The following is a 19,313-nucleotide window of genomic DNA, read 5'->3' on the forward strand; positions in this document are numbered from 1 at the left end:
CGCGCAACTTGGCAAGGGGGCATGGGCTGGAGGGTCCGCCGGTACTTGGGCTTACGTAGTATAGTACAGTTTGTCTGCTGATGGATGGAATTGCTTCACTTCACTTCGCCCGCAGGTTTGGTCCAGCCAACTGATGCTCGGCCTGGCTCGTCGGGTCAATCAATTCCCAAACCAAACCATCACCTCACATACACACACAGCCCCCGGTCGCTCTGTTCGCGGCCAGCCGGTCGGGGCGGCCCAACAACGGCCGCGACATCGTCGTCAATCAAGATCCATGTAGGTACCGTTGGACAACTTAGAAGGGGGGCGGTGCTGCGCCGGGGCTCCAGTTTAATTTCCTGCCCTACGGCCCTATGCCCTATAAGACTCCGCGCAGAAGGCGGGCATCCACTGCGGCTGACAACTCAACTCGCGCAGCCGGGAATCATGGGCTTGCTGTACAGTGCGGCCTTGCACCGTGGTCCGCCGTGTGTGTTACTATGAATGGATTTCCCATAGGCAAGCCGAGTGAGCGCCCGGCTGCTACGCCAGACAGACATGACAATCCAGGTACGAGGTACGCAAGTCGGAGCATACTTACGTACCAACGTCTCGTTTCAACTGGCCGATCCGTCGTTCGGCTGTCCATCCGTCCCCTGCACGTTTTTTTCTTCTCGTGGTTTCGCCTTGGCGCCGGACCCTTGTCGCTCTGTCCGACCCGTTGAGACGGAGTAGTTGGTTTTATGTATATTTGCTGAAGACAGGATGGGGTACCGACAAAGGAGGGAATAAGAAAATACATTCCTCTCGTGCTGGTCTTGCTTTCCATGGCGGAGGCTTTGCAAACGCCCTCGGGCTTTAACAGGCCAGCCTCCGTCCCCCCCCAGGCCAAAGACCGGAAGACCGGGGGGGAGGGGGATGAGAAGCACGGAGGCTTGGAGGTTTGAGGCTTGGCGGGGGTGGGCTTACAATAGTCGAAAGCCGCCCTGCTCACATGGATGCCATGGGATTGGCCCCCAAAAGCAGCGCCTGGATGGAGGATCGTCTGGAAGGGCGGTGGGCGGTGGGCTGTGGCGGCGGCGGTGATGGTTGTTCTAGGTATCGAGGTCTGGCCTGTTACGGGCCGGCCTATGAGGGGCCGATTGTGGTTGACGACGTGCAGGTTCGAGGTGGGTGTTGTTGAGGGTTGGTGTTGGTATTGGTGATGGAGTTGGTGTTGATGATGGAGTGACCGTGGCAGTGGCAGTGACAGTGATAGTGACAGTTGGTGGTGGCGGGGTGCCCAGAGCCTCCAACATTCCTCCCATCCACCCATCCACCCACCCATTCATCCATACCCAAGTAGGTACATACCACAACACCCGACCATCGATTGAAACCCCGTATTTGCGGAGAATAACCTCCAGAGTAAGCGGTAGCAGGGCTCGCTCTTACATCTTACTTATGCTCTAGTCCCCCTCCTTCCCTTCGCGGCCTTCCCTTCGCGGTCTAAAAGCCTGCCCCAGTCAATCGCCGACGTCGATCAATCCGGCTTTTCCTCTCGAGCAGTGTAAGTACTTGCTGTACGCGCTGCAACTTGATAAGCTTGCGCAGCTTGCATGTTCCAGGTTCAAGGGTCGTCGTTTCAGTGCTGTTGGTTTCTATCCGCTCAGGTTACCGTTTAAGGCCGGCGAATCGCCCATCTACGCATAATTATCCATCCATCCATCCATCCATCCATACACCCCGCATCGGTATCCCATCAAACCCATCACCTCCAGCAGAGCCGCTTCCGTCTGATCTTCGTTTCGTGTTTTTCTTCCATCCGTTCATCTTCTCCCCCGCCATCTCCTCCGTAAGCATAATCCCTCGAATCAGAGAACCCGACTGTGTCATCCTCCGTCGCCCCACGGCTGCGACCGCCCCCTTTTGCTTTTGCATCTTGTCCTACCCTACAATTCACCTCGCCACTCTCACTAAACAGCCTCTTTCTTGTCTCGGTCTCCCCCTTCTTCGAGTGATACGACGTTGCGGTCGGTCAATTACCCAACCCGGAGGCGAGTTTCGGCTCTCTCGTCAGTGGTTAAATGTGCCATGTGCCGTGTGCTAGGCGATATACATCACCATACACTGTGCTACATCCTCCCGATTCCTGGGCTGTCCCATCCAACAACCTGCAGGTGTGGGACCTTAATCGAGCCAAGAGGCATTTGCAGTTGTTTGTTGGAGATTAAAATAGTTCTATCTTTGGTAACCCTGCTGTACGCATACTATAGAACCGTGCATGGACTCGTGCTCTGCGGTGCCGTGCGCATTATTTGTGCTTTGTGGCAGCATCCTCTCCCTCCCCCATCTTCCTCTTCTCTCATCCGCTTGTCTGTCCCTTATGTGCCTGGGCCCCAAAGCTTCTCGTTGCAGCGAACAAGATCCAAAATCACACCTGGTCCCCTGGTCTCCTCGCAACAAAAAAGTTAATCAAGCATCGTTTAACTCATCAATCAAAAACGCCAGCGAATGCCAACGATGCCCACCAGCGTCCGAGCGGTTGTCTGATTTCCTCATTTCCTGCCTGTAGCTTGATACCCCAGATAACATTGATTCCCCTCCCCTGGAGGCTGTTTCATGCAAATGTCATCGAGATCTCCTTCTCTTTACCAAACTCGGCGTCGTCGGGATCGCCCCACGGATCGTGTAGAGTCATGGCGGGCATCGTCTGCGATGGCTTGAATTCGGGTCGACTCGGCGGCGGTACCAGTTCATTCGTATCCTTCGGAGGCACTGCGGGTCGTCGTGGCGAGTCATCAAATGACGTGTCAAACGTCATCTGGATATCATCCTCGTACCGCTCCTCAGGGTATACAGGCGCCCGGTGCCCAGTGTAACTCGGCGATGGCTCGCGCGAGATCCTCGTTTCGTATGACTCTCGCGCCGCCAAATTTTCCCCGCTCCGAGAAGCAAATGCGGATGGCGATGGCGATGGCGATAAATCCAGCTTCATCGGTGGTAGAGTTGACTTGATTTCCTTTACTTGCAACTCCGCTGGGTCTTCGTCGTATCTGTTATCCTTGGAAATCTCCGCCCGAATCGCATCGACGTCGAAGAGTACGCCGTGGTTGCTGCTCTCGACCTTCTCATTCTCGCCGGCCTTGCCATCCGCCTTGCCGTCGGTCTTACCGCCCTTGCCCAGCGTGTCTTCGTAGATCTCCCAGTCTTGTTTCTCCAACTTCTTTCGGCGACCAAATATGCTAAACCGGCTACCCTTAGTAGCGGCGTTACCCTCCTTTTCGAGTTGCTTGCGTGCCTCCTCAATCTCGTTGATGAGTTCACGCTGTCGCTCGCCATGGTTGTCCGGGTCTGGGTCCTCAATCTCAGCAAATTCCTCGCTGTCCACAGACCATCCGCACTTCATAAGCAGAGATGGCATTTGAGTTCGGTAGTCCATGTGGCCCACCACCATGTCTGTCACATCCATATTCTCAACAAATGGACAACCCTCCGCCGCGGCTAATCCCGCGATTCGGCGGATACCTCCATTGGTCAACCGGAAAAGATATCCAAGAATCCAGTCATTGCGGTTGTAGGCATTCAAAAAGCGGCCGGATACCACCGTTCTGGCCTTGAGATACTCGTCCTTCTTCACCACAATTGGGGATCCAAACATGTAGACGTTCTGGACAATTCCAAAGGCGCTCTTCTTGCACAGCTCCAAGAGGCAAGAGAAGATGACTCTCGCCCCGATAGAGTAGCCGACCAATGTAATCGGCCTGGTGCCTAGGTTCCGCTCAATCAACGAGTCGGCCAGAATCTTGCCTGCCGCCCAGGCTCGGTCGAGGGAGACAGCCCACGGGTTGTCGATGAGGTAGGAGAGTTTAGTCAGGATTATTGGCAGCTGAAGGGCTGACATGAGACCAGCCAGAATTGTAGAAGCCAGGACTTGTTGAAGACCTTGAGTGAGAGCCTGAAATGAATTAGTATCATGATTGACATGTACGAGAGACGCTATGCGGGCACGCTTACCTCGGTGGCCAAGATATTCATAGTGTCACCGATGCTTCGCAGCATCTCTGGCTCCCATAGCACTGAGTATATGTCTCCCATGATCGGGTCTACTGTACTGAACGGCAAGCGGACGTCATCCACATTGCCCGTCAACCATCCGGAAATGGTGACAATCAAGTTGACACGCTTGTTGTTGTGGAGCGGTCGGTACTCAAATGTCTTGACCGCGCCCGTTCGTCGGTCGGCCGCCTTGCCTCCGATGATACTTCCAGACGCCGCAGCGCCTGACGTGATGATGGCGGCACCACCAACTCCGCCCAAGAAACTGCTGGTGCCGGTTACGCCAATTGCCGTCAATCCAGTGGCCAAGCCAGCACCAATGACTGGGGCGAGGAGACCAGCGGAGAGTCCAATGACAAGACCACCACCCACCGTGGCCAGACCCATCATGACATATCGTCTTTTCAGTGCCTCCTTTCTTCGGATTTCCATGTGTTCGTCCTCGTTCCAGTTCTCCTTTTCAGCAGCTTGCTGCATCTCTAGTGCGTCCGTAACCTTCTTCTCGAAGCGGCAAATATCGATCCAGGAGATATCGAGGCTCTTGCCCGCTCGTTCAAGGAGAACCCGGGACCGCGAGTCATAGATGGAATCCGCAATCAAGACAAGGAAGAGATCGCAGAGAATTGTCCATCTCAGGTCAATATCAATTTTCTCTGTTGTGGGCAGCTGGGAAGGAGTCTTGACATCGGGTAATTCCTCTCCATCAGGAGCCTCGTACGGTGGCGGTGGTTGGGCAGCCTGCTCCCCCCTTGGGCTTTGTAGTCCGGGGCTTGACATGGATGATCGGTTGGATGACTTGTCTTCGGCCATGGGGTTGTGGACCCGTGAGTTCATGGTCAGAGCGGGCGTGAGATCCGCAGGAATGACGCCGTGTTCGGCGAGTTGCTCGATCATGATCTGCTCGGCCGCGCTGATGTCCATGTGAGTGTACAACCGGATCATCATCTTCTGTCCCCACATCTTCATGGCCTCGGCAGCTATGCCGGTGGCCTTCTTGGTACTCCTCGTCTTTTCCAACTTTTCCTCATCATTAACCATGTTTGCAATTTCTAAGCGTACGACGCCGACGTAGGCGATTCTCTGACCTTCCGTGAGAAGATCCTTGGTGGCCTGCATCTGGGATACGGCGTCTCTCCCTTCGTCATCCTCGACCGCACTTGTTCCATTAGTCTGCTTGAATAGATAATTTGTATTTTCGTCCATGCTTGTTGCGGATTCGGCATCATCATCTAGAAGCACACGGGTATAGCCCTTGCCCGCTCCGCCCAGGCCGGCGTACCCGTACGTTTCCTCTTCGTCGGCGTTGAACTCTTTGGCAACCAGCCGGTCGTCATCGTCGTACATATCATATCTGGCGTATGCAGGCATCTCCTGCCAATCATCCTCTTTCTTCTCCTCCTGCTTGGGTTCTTGGATTGAAAACCGTTGGTGAGAGTACTCGGAAACGCCTGCTCGAGAGTCGACAACCACATCGCTGATATCACGCTTATGTGAGGCATTGGCCCGCGTGTCCGAGGTTGATTTCGGCTCACTGGACTGCACAGGCTGTTCAATCTCGACGGGAGCTTCGGAATCGGTCTTCTGTTTTGGCGAGGGCGTATCGAGTGGTAGCTTTGAAGGTTCCGTCGCTACCGGGGAGCCGGGGTCGGTGGTCTCGTGCTTGGACGGCTCGGGCTTCACCTCAGGCGTGGTGGCCGCTGGCTTGGTGTCTTCCGGCTTGACATCTTTTACTTTGGTGTCTTCCGGTATGGTGTCTTCCGACTTGACGGCTTCCGGTTTGGCCGGCTCTTGTGTAACGGATTGCTTTGACGGGGAAGGAGAACGGGGCGTCGATTGCGGCTCGGAGTGGGCATCCTCGAACGCCTCGTCATCGTCGTCCCGTTTCGTGGCCTGAGAATCCGCGGCAACAGGCGGCTTCTCGCCAGTGGGTTCCGGCTCCTTGCCACTGGCGGGGTTTGGTTCTACTTTGGAGTCGATCTTCTCTTGGGTATCTTGGTCGGCAGGTGCATCGATCTCGGGGGTGGGAAACCGCCTGATGGGCAGGCCAAAGTCGTCGACGGCGGCGGGTTGTGTAGCCATGATGGGTCTTCTCGCAGTGTGTGCTCTTCCCCGGGCTGGAGTCACTACTGGTATCGGGTATTCGTAAGGTTGGCGGCTTTCCGCGACGCCCGACTCTCAACGACGTAGGTCAGGGGGCGGGCGGGACGTGGTGTTGAGAAAGTCGAGATGGGCCGGGGGCCTGTCACGGATGGCCCTGCAGGTGTGATGTGGATGGACCCTGGCCCCTGAGATGCGAAGTGAGCCTCGAGGATTATTAGCAGGCGTATAATGGCAAAGGCGAGATGAAGCTGGGTGTAAGAATCACTAACCGGCTGTTGAGGAGGCCCGAGGTTAGGGGCTGGTTGGGTCGTGGAAGAGAAAAGCTTATGGTTCCTCGTGTCGATGAAGTCTCCTGGAATACGCCGTGGTACGTAGTAATTGAGGCGGGATTCCAACAAGATGACTTGACATTAGAGGTGGGGTGGGGCCATGACTGTGGCTGTTCTCGCCGACGGTTGGCGGCATATGGGTACAATACGTACGCAGTGGGCACCCGAACCTTCAGTGGCTTCCAGGGGGCTTCCAGTGGCATCACCCACGGGTCGAGCGGCGGCGGTAGGTGGCCTTCACGTTAATTAGTGGGCTTGTTACAGGGGGCGAGCGCCAGGTCCAGGTGGGGTTGTAATGACCATTTTCCACGAGGCCGCCAGCGGTTCAGCGGTCCAGCGACCTCATATGGTCAAGGCGCCGCCCGCCAGATTCGGCCGGGTCTAGTGTAATGGCCCCGTGCCATCGCCGCACCCTCGATCAACAAATGTAATCTCGCCCTCACACACCTGCCATTAGATAGCTACGCCAAGTGGCCAAGGGTGCTCTATGCCCCAATTGCCCTTTTTTGCCGAGTAATTACTCTGTCGCTATGTCGTTGTGTTGCTGTATGGAGCACTTGGTATATGCTTAATAGACGAACACAAGCTGATACGCCATGGAGGGGCTCCATGGCGTATCAGCCGAAGCCTCCTAAGCTTAGCATTTCACCAGGAACATAACATGTTGCTTCCAAACCATTGTTTCTATTCTCGGGGGTATCGGTGCGCGAGCACGTTATCCGTACATTACAACGCGATCAACGATCATTTTCCTCAATGCGCCATGCTACCAACAATCTCTCCCTCACTCTGTTGTCCAGAACCCTGCGGCTCAACTATCTCCACTCGCGGCCTCAACCGGAGCTGTGCTCTCTTGGCTCTCCCCAGTTGCCGCACTATCAGTCTTGGCCTTTCGCCGTCTCTTGCGCTTAGCCGGTCCTTCTTGTTCAGACTCCTTCTTCTCCGACTCCGCTGGCTTTCGAAGCCGCTCTCGCTTTTGTTGTTCCTGCTTCTTTGTCTTCTGGACGGAGAGAGGGTTTGGTTCCTTTCGCCCATATCCCTTCTTCTTTTTCTTCTTGTCATCTCCCTGTGATGCTTTGGTGTCGGCGCCACCTTTAGGCTTCTCATCGCCATCCTTCTCATCATCCTCGTCGTCCTCGTCTCGCTTTCTCTTGCCCAGAGAACCTCTAAGCTCAGCTCGGAACTTGCCCCTCTCCTCTCGTGCCCGAACCTGCACACTCTCATCCGCCATTGGTTCCAAAATCATGACACTTCTTTTGATGTAGATCAAGGGAACGCCCTTGATTCCTCGTAGCATTCTTCGGACTTCTTGGCTTTGACTGGCGACAACGTAACGATGCTTGTTTTGGTTCGTGCCCTTCGGGTCGACGACTGACTTCATGCACTCTTCTGTGCTCAGCGGCTCGGGATACTGGTCGGGATGATGGCCGCAGCGTCGTCGCTCTAGTGTCTTGGCCAGATCGATGGCCTCGCCTACACCAGACTCCTTGTTTTGGGCGTAGAGTTTTCGGATCTCGCATTGGGTAATCACTGGTCTGGTCAGCAAACGATTTGAGTAGGGACGAAGCAAATGTGTGCATACTGGGCTTGACTTGTCCATGGACTGTCCTTTGCAAAGCAGGGGCCAGGTCCATCTTGAATCGGCATGAATCCCTCACCATCTCCGCATCCACTGAGAAGAGTTAACTCTGGTGCCGTTGAAGGCGCAAACCGGGCGACCTACCAAGAACCTGGTATGGCTCACGGAACCCAAAGGTCATGGAGAACTGCTCCATGAGCTTTCGGTACTGCTTCGATCTCTTTCCTCTCATATTGAAGTCGGGCGCTTGCGCAATTCACGGGCTGGGAGCGGGTATTGCGACAAAGAAGTCATGCGTCGTCAAGATCGAGACGCAAAACGTTGGCGTCGTAAAATAAATTTCTTATCTGGACTGTTGGCACGTGCGATAAAGCCCAGCCCACTCGTCGTGCCCCACCTCCCCATGGCTCTCCATCGTCATTACTACCTATGATGCATATGTCATGATATCTTCATGTCACTCTTTACAAAAATATGTCCGACATGTCGGAATTAGCCCTTAAATATGGGATATCGCTTAAGCCAGTCAGATTCGGCCTCGGTTTTGTGTCATGATCATTCCTCATCACAGTCGAAGCCTCACCACCTACTCATGGAATGCCATTCCTCACGTCTAAGTCGAGGGACCTTCCAAATCCGGTCGGCGCAGTGAGCCAACCTCATCCTTCGTTTCTCACACAGAGCGCGGCGACAACGCTTATGTCGTCAAGTTTTCCTGCTAAAGGTTGAATACTCTCTTCACGTCATCCGAGATTTGGCGTACTTACCACCCTCACTGGCGAGCCCCTCCTCAATCGCATGCTCCATAAATGGGCTCTCTGCGAATGGGTCTTGGGCAATCTTTTTCGCCGCGGCAACCAGGTCTCGTGCGGCTGCGTCCATGCCTCCATTTCGACCGCCAGTGCGATCTTCGACCGCTCCTGCATCCTGGCCTGACTCCCATTCTTTGACGCTCGTGAGTACAGAAGTCACGATCTCGTGTTCCCAGAGGTTATCTGAAACTCCATCACTCATTGCGAGCACGATATCGCCCACTTCTAGATCCACCGTGTCCAGAACCCCGTTGTCGTTGGGGGTGTCAGGGCTGTTTGTTCCCAGCTGGCGAGGGCAATCGAACCAGTGCCATTGTTCCACCGTACGGTATATCACCTCCTTGTTCTTGGGCCTAAGAACCAAGATTTTGCAATCGCCTAGATTGGTTACATAAAGTAGAGGCGATGGATTTTGTCGTGACTCATCGTCTGGGTTGATCTTGAAGTGTAATTGTGCCCCGCAAGTCGTCGTGGTACCCAGACAGTCATGCGCTTCAGTCGCCTTGAGGGTCAGTTCAAAGGCAGTTTGTAGACTGGCAATAGGGTCGGGCTCGCACGGGTGCTCGGCAGAAAGGTATCGGGCCACTTCCTCCTCAATGGCAGTCGACCAGAAATGCAGAACTAATCGTGACCAGAGGCTGTGCCGGGGTTAGCAAGACTGTGAATAACTTCGGACAAGTTCCGGCCGGGTACCCAGCATGGCCCCGAGGGCGCGTAGCCCACGCTCCCACACCGTCGTTTGCGCATATGAAATAATCGCTCGCGTAAACAGCATCGTCGCCGTTCGTCTGGCCCCTGATAAGTTGGCCGTTGACGAAGGCACGACGATCGCGACTTCGGTGATGGGTGCTTAGAGGATCTGAGAAGGACGCAGACGGTGGGGATAGGAAGGGTGGGGGAAATGGGCGCGGAGGACGCTTTGCGAACAGAGCAATTCCAGTTTCAAATCGGAACGGCAGTACGGGGATCGAAGAGGCATTCGGGGGCGAGGATGGTGAAGAAGCCGAAGCAAACCTCCTCTCACGGCAGGGCTGCCATGCCAGGCGGTGGACAGGGAGCGGTCGTAGGAAAGATGTCGGGATGGACGCCAGGAGTGAGGACGATGGACTGCGCATTCCAGCTATGAACACTGGAGCTGTCCGCGAAGTTGCTGGCCGCAACCTGTGGTGGGTTCACGTCTTTGCTCTCAAGGAGATGACCAAAGAGACCAAATAGAGACCGAAGATACATGAGGGAGCGCCCGTGGCGAAGGGGAGATGCGTTGGGGATCACAAAAGCCAGACACGTGATAAGCCGTTATCGCACACAGACACACACCAAGGCGGCAGACATAGTACAAGCGGCTGGCTGGCTTTGACTCAGGTACCCAGTCGTACAGAGACAACCCCTTTCTTCGGCAGCAACCTGCGCAAGCTGACATGACTTGCGTTGAGAAAAAAAAGCACCTACACCGTACCCTCGGAAAATGGCCGATACTGCACTCGCTGATGTCGGTGGTTGAGTCAGGATGTGCGAATACATTATCGTTGAGTCTTTGCGACGCTCAACATGGAGAGGGGCACAAGATGCCCAATCATAGTAGCACATGGCTGTCCCCTTGGATGGTCTGGAGCTGCCATCACTTTTAGCCTCATGAGAGAAAACAGCGTCCAAGACAAAAAGGCGGTTGTGAGAAACGCAGTCCGGGGAACATGATGTCAGTAACGAGTTTGCGGTCTGTGTAACGACGTGTTGGCAGGCCTCATAAGGCAGACTGCATAAAGAAAGTGATATTGCAGTAATGCGTAAAACGACGGTAAAGCAATATCAGCAATAGCTGGAAGGAACGCATGACCTGGTCAGTCAAAGCGACACGTGGTGCCATTATGCTCGCCAAGGCCACTCCACGTCATGAATCATGAAACATAAACCTGAGGCTGAGGATAGTGTTGATGGATGGCCAGTCTTGTTTGAAGCAGGCAGATCGCAGATCAAACATGCGCAGGGGGATCGTCACCGCCTAAAAAAAGAAGAGAAGAAAACCACCAACTCATTCCCTCTTGGCCTCTTGGCGCCAATGACAGCCATTCGGGGGGATTCAAGATGACGTGGTTGAGTGTTGAGACAACCTCAGTCCGAACCAACTCTATTTCTGCACCGTAGGAATGATGCTAATCTCCAAGCGCTTCAGCTGTGCATGACCGCGTTCATGGCGTTGAGGACGGTGGATGACGTAAAGGGGGTTGGGATGGTTTGTGTGCTTGCTTCGGCAAAGTCCTATTTCCTGTTTGGGTGACATGTTGAAATGCTCGGGCTCGTGGATGGTGCAGTAGCGCCGGGTGATCCGATGATACCGACCTTTCGTGTAGCCGTCATCCTGGGAAGCGCCTCTGCGGTCTAGACGGATCCAGTGGGCGAGTTGTGAGCTGCCCAAGCCAAGGTTGGTGGACCGCAGATGGGCCAATCGTTATCGTGCCGTGGATGGGACTTTGGCCGACGCCCCATCGCCAACCCCATCGCCAACCCCATCTGGATGCTCGAACGCGCAAGCTTAAGGATGTCGACAACCGCCAAGCTCAGATTAGACAGGCGCCCGGGTGTGATCTTCGTCGTATAAACTGGCAGAGGGATGGTTGGCGCTCGGCAGGGCCTGGGCAAGGCTGGGTGGGAGCCGATCGTGCCGGGTACTGCGTAGTACGCTGCGGATTAATCTCATTCTGGCGTGTCAAGTACGAAGCAGCCGGATGTACGCAGCGCATCTGCGAATAAGGTAATTAGGTTGTGTACCACCTCGTACGCGGAAACGAGGTGTAAAAGCCAAGACTGACGCCAAATCCTAGTGCCCCCTTCCGTCCCCGGTTCCGACTTGCGGCCGCCAGCACTGCCACCACGCTTCTGGAATCAGAAGCACAATGACGGCTTTTCTCCAGGTTTTGTCGGGACCCCTGGATCCTTCACTTTGATTGACTTGAGACGGGGGGTGGTGTTTGCTGCGTTCAGACCGTCCCGCCCAAGCACCTAAGGACCCAAGGCTTGCTGGCCCGGACCGCTCGGACGGCATCGAGCGTCCCTGGTCAGGCTGAAATGGAATCCTAGTGACGGTGACTCGCTGCACGCAGTGGAGCGGCATCATGGAGAGGGAGTGATGGGGCCGGGGGTGGGCTTGGCAGACGCTCTGAAGGGCGATACGAGCCGGCTTACACCCTGGCTGAGAGTTGTTTCAAACAATAGGTTCAGAGCCAGTGAAGCTGGCTGGGCGACAACGGCACGAAACAGGACACGAATCTGCTCAGCAATTACCAAGACCACGCAGGTTGGTTGGCAACGACCGGCGGCAGAGCGGATGCGAAAGACTGGAACTCGGCGTTAATCGTGACGAATACAGGCGGCAAACATGGATGCCGCCTCCACCATGCCAGCGGATTCCGGCCTCTGTTGCCAGACCATCGCACGTACATGACTACATGGTGGAATTCGCGGAGAATAGTGGATATGGCAACGAGCGAGCATGCAACTGCAGCCAGCCGGCGACTTCCATCATGTCCTCCCCATCCTTGGATCCCGAGTCAGGACTTGCGTAAGGTCCTTGGTAGGGAGGCAAGGAGGGAACCTAGATCCAGGGAGGTCGGAGTTTTTTGAAGGCCGAAGCGACGAATGATGAAACTAGTTACTGACACCTACCACACAGATTCGCGCAAGTCGCACGCATGTCTCGATTTCGCTCTCGCCTGGAATCATGGACCACATGGACATGGATGGTGGACTTGGACTGGAGCGGCCGGACTGGACGGACTGGACTGGAGTGCCGGAAACTTGCCTTGCTTGCATCTCACCTCACACTCACCACACCGCGGCAGACGCCAGACCAAAAAAAAAGCCATGGACAAGAATACGAGAGGGTGTACTCCGTACCGGAACTCGTGGTCGGTGTCTAATCCGTAGAGTATTTAGAAAGCTTGCCTCCCCGTCGTGTCCCGATCTTGAGAAATCGCTCCCCCTCCCCCTCCGCTTTCCCTTTCCGGCCTGCATTTTCTGTTTGCTTGGCCTTTGCTTGGTCTTTTGCTCTCAGAACTCTTTTGCTTTAATTTTCTCTTTGAATAAACCTTGAAGGGAGTTTGTCTCGGTCACTTAGACTTCCTGCCCAGCCCCGTGGTCGCCTGTCGGTGACGTAGGCGATATTCTGGACCGGCGTGAACGACAATTTGGACCGGCGCCGACTATCGTCGTCATTCACTTTCACACGCAGCCCGACCGACGACGACCGAGAAGCGATCGATTAATAGAGCCCACGTGCGGCCCCAAGCAAAAGACGCAAAAATCAGAAAGGCCACCACGACGCCGGCCTCGAGAGATTCCACATCGTCGGATCTGCTTCCTCCGCGCGTTGTCTGTCTTGTCCCCCCGCCGCCGCCGGATCACAACCCTGCCGGGAACCTGGGCGACAGCTTATCAGAAACCTGCTCTAACGCCCGTTTGGGCCTGCCAGCCTCCCGCGACTACGCACGACATCGCTGGCTGACACTGTCACCATACCCGCCCGGCGCCATATACGGTGCCACACCCCCAAGCGCCAATCCACACCCACACCGACGGACGATCCACGGAGCCCGAGCCGGCATCGCATCCAGTATATTAACCGTTCCAAGAAGAGGCCAAGGCCGCGTTGCCTGCGTCCACCGCCGCCCAGGGGTATCGTCTTGCGACCTACTGCACTCGGGTCCCTTGGTTCTTGCTTGGCCCTGCTGGGCTTGACATGCCAGCCGTCCGTCGTATCCGTTGCCGCTTCACCACCTTTGGAATCTGTGGATGGATTGGGAACGGTGTTCAGACCTAAGGGAGTCTAGAGTCGCGCATACGAATACAAGAACCACCAGTTGACCCGCCGCCTCGGCGCTGCTCGACCACCCGCCTGCCCTTGTCGGGATTATCTTGCCGCCCTTGTCGCCCTTGTTGGTCTCCAAGGAAAAAGAATAGAAACAAAGGAAGGTTGTGACGAAACATCCACGACAAAAGGCTACGACACACCCACGACATCGTGGTGGCTGACGCCCTTCCTCTTCCCTTTCTCTGGGCCCCCGAACCCTTCACCTGGCTCTTGCTTCTGGGTCCTTCGGCATCCCTCTGCCGCACGTTCTACTAATCCCTTCAGATCGCCGCGCAACGACGAGAGTCAAGTACCCTTCGCCTGTCTCACCAAATTGCCCCGGCATATCCGGTCGTGGCCAACATGGGTCGAAATCGAGGTGCGTGCATCATTCCAGTTGCGGACCCTGTGTCCTCAATTTTTTTTTTTTTGTTTTCGCTCTCGCTTTACGGTGTAATGTCAGCAGATGCCCGCTGCACGCCCACTGCACGCCCAGGCCCCAGGGCGCAGTGCCCAGCACGCATTGCCCACTGCCCAGCACCCAGACCCCGGCCCAGCGAGGCGATGTGCCCGCCACTGGGGCTACGGGGAGCTACGGGGGGGCCACTGGGAGACCGCTGGGCGTCCGCAGCACCCACTGGCTACTGGGTCCCTACCAACGGCCAAGCCATTGCCCAATACTCTCCCCCTAACCCGCCTCGGGCCCGGAGTCCATAATATCTCACCTCATCCGGCCCTGCCAATGCTAACTCGTCCGCCCGAATAGTCCTCTCTTTCATGTCCCAGTTTTCTGCTGGCACAAAGACGCCGCCACACTCCTCCTCACCCCCAAACGACTCCCCCTTGGGCCACCGCAAGACGAACTCCTTTGCCGAACCATTCCCCGACCACAACATCGATCTTTCCCGAGCTATTACGCCTCCAGACTATGGCAGTCCGGTAAACGGCTCACCAGTGAATAGCCCACCTCGCAAGCGCAGCAGCTCACGCCCCCTGTCTATGGTCCTGGCCCATAACCCGCCCCTCATGGACGTCACCGAAGATACTATCCCGGAGCTCCAGCCCATCTTCACCTTCCTGAACAGCCATTCCAACAAGCTGTACCAAGAAGGCTATTTCTTGAAGCTCGACGACCAAAACACTCGTATGTTCCAGCCAGCTTCCCCGCCTGTGCCTTAGCGCTCGGGTCCCTTGCGATAGCTTCTGACCTGAACTCCAGAGGGTAAACCGAACCCCGACAGAACCTGGACCGAATGCTTCGCCCAGCTCGTTGGTACCGTCCTGTCACTATGGGACGCTGCCGAACTCGATGCGGCCGGCGAGGACGGCGAAGTCCTTCCCAAGTTCATCAACTTGACCGATGCCTCCATCAAGATGGTAAATTGACCCCACACGTGGCACTTCATGCATGGTAGCACCCTAAACGACACCGCGACTAATACTTTGATAGATTGAGTCGCTTCCTACCCGCTCCACTGACGAGCAGCCATTGCAAAACATCCTTAGCATCTCGACCGCCGGAAGGAATCGATACCTGCTCCATTTCAATTCCCGACACTCCCTTCTCCAATGGACCGCCGGTATCAGACTTGCCATGTTCGAGCACTCGACGCTGCAGGAGGCTTATACTGGCGCCCTCATTGCTGGCAAGGGCAAGTCTCTTAACAATATCAACATCGTTATGGAGCGATCGCGCTTCAAGACCGAGGAATGGGTTCGGGTCCGTTTCGGTGCTGGTGTTCCCTGGAGGCGGTGTTGGTGCGTCATCTCACCGCCCGACGAGAAAGAATATGCCAGGCTCCAGAAGGAGATGAAGAAGCGATCTCCCTACGACCGATCCCCCGTCCCCGTGTTGAAGGGCGACATCAAGTTTTACGACACGAAAAAGGATGGCAAGAAGCAGAAGAAGGCTATGCCCATTGCCTCCATCACCGATGCTTATTCCGCCTACGCCATCTATCCCCAGGCCAAGTCATTAATTGACGCCTCTACGCTGCTCAAGATTGAGGGTAACGTCTCGATCCACACCGAACCACCTTCGTCCACCGAGGGTTTCGTCTTCATCATGCCCGAAACCCACCCCGCAGTTACTGGCTTTGAGATGCTGCTGCGATTCCTCTTCCCCACCTGGGACACATTTGGCTTGTATGGCCGCCCTGGAAGACTTGTTGCCAGTGTTCTAGACACCCGATCTCTCATGTTCGCCATGCCCAAGCACAAGCGTTACGGCTACCTGGAGAATTTGGACGTTTCCAACCTCATTCTTGAGGATGGAAGTGCTGGGTGGAACGAGAAGGACTGGAGAAAGAAGCTCAAAGAGACCACCGGGACAAGAATGAACGTAATTGAAGATGCGCCCTCCACACGATCTCGAAGCAACAGCCGAAAGAGTGTGAGGTTGAGCTTTGGCGGAGGCTCTGGAGGTGCTGGCAAGCCGCCGAAGGTGGGCTTCTCCGATGACAAGGGCTCCGTCAGGTCTTCGCGATCCCATTCCCTGACCGGACCACCCCGGACGGACTCGGCCCCCCCGGACTCTCAGCCTGATAGAGCATTGGCTGCTGTGGCGGGGGGGCCCGAGAATCGTACTCGGAACGCCTCGGACCCCAACCACGGTGTGGCTCCACCGTATCGCAACGACTACAGCCCTTACAACGGTTCTCCTCAGAGGAACCAGACTCCTGTCGGGGGCTACGGCCAGGAAAAGGCGGCTCCTTATGACGGTCCCAATTTTGATGACGATCGTGGTGGCCTTGGGGTGAGTGAACTGGATGGAATGCGACAGATGCAGACCCCAGAGCCTGTTTCTCGGCCACCGGCTTTCAACCATGCTCCCCAAGCGCGGCCTGTTAGCAATGTTTACCATTCTCCGGAGCTCCGTCAGGCCAATAGCCGACTCTCGAGCTCTACTCTGGCTCAACTGGCCAATGCCGGAGGCCTAACCGGACCGAATCATTCGAACTCTCCAGCTGGGAGAGAGGGGGACGATGCGAGATTAGGACCATCGGTACTTGCAAACGCCAACAACCAACTAGGGATATCTGCTAACGAGAACGGCTCGCGCGAAGCTCTAAGCCCACCTGGCCAGAATCCTGCGTCGACTGGCCATCCTGCACCTCTTAACCTCTCAAAGCAACGGTCCAAATCTCCCCTGGCCCAGTCTCCCTACGGCCCTCCCAGTCCCTACACACATGGCCCCAACTCTCGACCTTCCACATCTGATGGCCCAAGGTCACCCATGCCCCCTGGCTATATGGCCCCCCCTCGGTCCCCACACCCGCAAAACCCAAACTACCGGCCGGATCAAGGACCTGGCGGCCCGATGCCGGATGGCCGGAGACCGTCTGATCCCCGTCCCCCACCTGGGCATGGGCCACCTCCCCACGGTCCAATGCCTGGAAACAATAGGAGACCTTCCGATCCCCGTGCTCCTCCTGGTTACGGCCCGCCTAACCATGGCCCTATGCCAGACCGGAGGCCCTCTGATCCTCGTCCTCCTCCTGGCCATGGCCCTCCTCCTCACGGAGCACCTCCGTACGGTAATAACTTCCGGCCTGGCCCACGCGGGCCCCCGGGTCCACCCGGCCCTCCCGGTCAGCCGGGGGCGCATAGGAAGCCAATTCCCGAAAGAGCGCCAAACTTCGACAGTCTTTCCGGCAGCAGCACGATCACAACCAATGAGATCATTGACCACTACGCCTACGATCAGGGACGTCTTCCTGTGCGTCAAGGCACTCCCAACTCTGATAGACCGCCACCTCCACCTCAGCGTCAGGGGAGCGGGATCAGCGGCCAGAGCAGCCATTACGATGACACCTCTTCGAACAGAAGCATCGATTACGCAAGCACACACAAATCCAGTGAGACAAATCAGTCTGTTGAGCGACCCCGAGCTGGTGTTCTCAGGACAACGGGAGGCGAGGAAGACCCCGATATTCCACCTAACCACAGCTATGATATCCCTGAAATCAACTTTGGGCCAACCGTCAACTATAGCGCCACTCAGCAGCAGCAGCTGGCTCGCAGCAAGATTCCGAATGCCCTGCAGCCTGGCATGGGTCCCACGCCGCCACCACACAAGTCCATGGGGCAAAACTCCCATGAACGAACGGAGTCTGAGGAAAAACGAACAATGGCTTGGGCTCCTGGTACCACGAGCCCCGGCTCTGGTTCTCGCGGCCTGAGCGCTGAAGAATATGTGCAGCAGAAGGCGGCTCATGCTCGGAGTTCCTCGAGCAACACTCTCGGGAGCATGCGATCGGGAACCCCAACCAATATGAACCGAAGAAATTCCCATGATATCACGCAGCGACATTCACGGAGCAGCTCGGCGGATTTGCTTTCAAGGCCAGGATCCCGAGGAGCCAACGCAGCTCTCAACTACTCAAGCTCGGGTGAACACTCCTCAAGCTTGAATGCTCGGGAACAGGAGCAGATGTCCAGGATGACAGGAACCCCTCTGATCAACATGGCCGGGAACCAGAGGCAGCTCGCCCAAGGACCCGGCCTCGTGGGTGCCATCGAGGCTCGAGAGATGGAAAAGCAGCAGATGAAGCAGGGGGTCAGCACGCAGGTCGGGCAGGCGATCAATCAGCGGCAGCAACAGCAGCAGCAGCAACAGCAGGCCATCGCGTATCAACACCAAGTGGCTCAGCAGCAAATGGCACAGCAACAGCAACAATTGGCCCAGCAACAAAGGATGGCACAACAGCAGATGGCCCAACAGCAAATGGCTCAACAACAGCAGCAGATGGCTCAGCAACAAGCTTATCAGCAGCAACAAATGATGGCCGAGCGCAGCATGTCACCGCCACAGCCTGGGTATAGCCCCATGGGCAGGGGAGGAGGCCCAGGGCCATATAGCCCTGGAGGATCACCATACGGAGCGCCTCAGCAAGCGGCCTACGGACAGAGTTTCTCTCGTCCTCTTCAATCACCTCCTCAGATGGTGGATCCTCGATTCGCGCCACCTCCACAAGGCCAGTACGGGCAGCCACAACCGGGGCAGCGAAACATTCACCCTAAGCATCAAGGACAGGCGTTTTAAGCAATATGGAGAGACGATGAGTGGATGATATTTTTTTTTGAGAGATTTGAGAGATTGCAGCATGTTGAGGTATCTAGGACGGACGATGCAAGCATGATTGGAGTAAGCATTGGATGCATACACATACAGCACCGGCGTTTGGGAGGATGCGGGAAGCAATCATTGACGAGGGCCGGGAGCATTCTTTGCATATTCAATCAGGCATATGAAGGGTTCAGCCTGTGGACGCATAACCGGAAAGAAAACTATAGAGACCATTCTTGAATATTTATTTTGATTACTTTACCATGCTACCCAATTCACTGTTGTGACGTCAGAGGGGACGTTTCTTTGATACCGATAAGAGAAGGTTTATTTTCCATTGCCAAATGTCACCCGCAATACGGAATAATAGAACCGGGATAGAGACAGTATCCACTCACCGTTGAGTTTCACTTATCAATCTCAATATAGATGTACATGAGTGTAGTATTCAACTGCCGTCGGCACGGGACGCGAAACGGTCATGGTCGGATCGTGTTTCTGATCTCCACTGAATTACGCTGTGCTGTCAGCCTCCGGCCTCCCCTGGTCACTCGCGCGCCAG

At 55.8% G+C, this 19,313-nt stretch overlaps 6 protein-coding genes across 6 annotated transcripts; 2 read left to right on the forward strand and 4 right to left on the reverse strand.

Moving 5' to 3' along the window:
- Positions 1-350: 350 nt before the first annotated feature.
- On the reverse strand, positions 351-1,345 carry BGZ61DRAFT_438123 (uncharacterized protein). Its single transcript, XM_046244207.1, has one exon. It carries the CDS (start codon positions 1,307-1,309, stop codon positions 428-430), a length of 882 nt encoding a protein of 293 aa, XP_046112126.1. The 5' UTR covers positions 1,310-1,345; the 3' UTR covers positions 351-427.
- Positions 1,346-2,581: 1,236 nt separating this feature from the next.
- Positions 2,582-6,099, reverse strand: BGZ61DRAFT_470796 (uncharacterized protein; the record flags this gene model as incomplete). The annotated part of the gene is made up of 2 exons (XM_046248129.1): positions 2,582-3,919; positions 3,979-6,099. The coding sequence occupies 2 exons, from the start codon at positions 6,097-6,099 to the stop codon at positions 2,582-2,584; spliced, it is 3,459 nt and encodes a 1,152-aa protein (XP_046112127.1).
- A 1,016-nt stretch (positions 6,100-7,115) lies between these two features.
- Positions 7,116-8,348, reverse strand: BGZ61DRAFT_582518 (Fcf1-domain-containing protein). The gene is made up of 3 exons (XM_046256288.1): positions 8,173-8,348; positions 8,032-8,121; positions 7,116-7,979 (listed from the first exon to the last, which is right to left on the reverse strand). The coding sequence occupies exons 1-3, from the start codon at positions 8,258-8,260 to the stop codon at positions 7,261-7,263; spliced, it is 897 nt and encodes a 298-aa protein (XP_046112128.1). The 5' UTR covers positions 8,261-8,348; the 3' UTR covers positions 7,116-7,260.
- Positions 8,349-8,350: 2 nt separating this feature from the next.
- BGZ61DRAFT_438127 (phosphatase 2C-like domain-containing protein) lies at positions 8,351-10,150 on the reverse strand. Its single transcript, XM_046244208.1, has 3 exons — positions 9,534-10,150; positions 8,796-9,478; positions 8,351-8,743 (listed from the first exon to the last, which is right to left on the reverse strand). The coding sequence occupies exons 1-3, from the start codon at positions 9,953-9,955 to the stop codon at positions 8,688-8,690; spliced, it is 1,161 nt and encodes a 386-aa protein (XP_046112129.1). The 5' UTR covers positions 9,956-10,150; the 3' UTR covers positions 8,351-8,687.
- Positions 10,151-12,114: 1,964 nt separating this feature from the next.
- Positions 12,115-13,288, forward strand: BGZ61DRAFT_13756 (uncharacterized protein). Its single transcript, XM_046237248.1, has 2 exons — positions 12,115-12,443; positions 12,508-13,288. The coding sequence occupies exons 1-2, from the start codon at positions 12,276-12,278 to the stop codon at positions 12,925-12,927; spliced, it is 588 nt and encodes a 195-aa protein (XP_046112130.1). The 5' UTR covers positions 12,115-12,275; the 3' UTR covers positions 12,928-13,288.
- A 1,172-nt stretch (positions 13,289-14,460) lies between these two features.
- BGZ61DRAFT_525489 (uncharacterized protein) lies at positions 14,461-18,727 on the forward strand (the record flags this gene model as incomplete). The annotated part of the gene is made up of 3 exons (XM_046252772.1): positions 14,461-14,827; positions 14,903-15,060; positions 15,134-18,727. The coding sequence occupies 3 exons, from the start codon at positions 14,461-14,463 to the stop codon at positions 18,725-18,727; spliced, it is 4,119 nt and encodes a 1,372-aa protein (XP_046112131.1).
- Between the last annotated feature and the right edge of the window lie 586 nt (positions 18,728-19,313).

The sequence above is a fragment of the Ilyonectria robusta genome (assembly GCF_021365365.1).
Source record: "Ilyonectria robusta strain PMI_751 chromosome Unknown BGZ61scaffold_1, whole genome shotgun sequence".
Taxonomy (NCBI): domain Eukaryota; kingdom Fungi; phylum Ascomycota; class Sordariomycetes; order Hypocreales; family Nectriaceae; genus Ilyonectria; species Ilyonectria robusta.

Coding starts and splice junctions, on each gene's coding strand:
- BGZ61DRAFT_13756 (XM_046237248.1), top strand. CDS start 12,276: ATGACTACATGGTGGAATTCGCGGAGAATAGTGGATATGGCAACGAGC. Junction 12,444..12,507: donor GGGAACCTAGATCCAGGGAG/GTCGGAGTTTTT, acceptor CCTACCACACAG/ATTCGCGCAAGTCGCACGCA.
- BGZ61DRAFT_582518 (XM_046256288.1), bottom strand. CDS start 8,260: ATGAGAGGAAAGAGATCGAAGCAGTACCGAAAGCTCATGGAGCAGTTC. Junction 8,122..8,172: donor TGAGCCATACCAGGTTCTTG/GTAGGTCGCCCG, acceptor AACTCTTCTCAG/TGGATGCGGAGATGGTGAGG. Junction 7,980..8,031: donor CCATGGACAAGTCAAGCCCA/GTATGCACACAT, acceptor TGACCAGACCAG/TGATTACCCAATGCGAGATC.
- BGZ61DRAFT_438123 (XM_046244207.1), bottom strand. CDS start 1,309: ATGGGTGGGTGGATGGGTGGATGGGAGGAATGTTGGAGGCTCTGGGCA.
- BGZ61DRAFT_438127 (XM_046244208.1), bottom strand. CDS start 9,955: ATGCGCAGTCCATCGTCCTCACTCCTGGCGTCCATCCCGACATCTTTC. Junction 9,479..9,533: donor CGCCCTCGGGGCCATGCTGG/GTACCCGGCCGG, acceptor ACCCCGGCACAG/CCTCTGGTCACGATTAGTTC. Junction 8,744..8,795: donor GGGGCTCGCCAGTGAGGGTG/GTAAGTACGCCA, acceptor AACCTTTAGCAG/GAAAACTTGACGACATAAGC.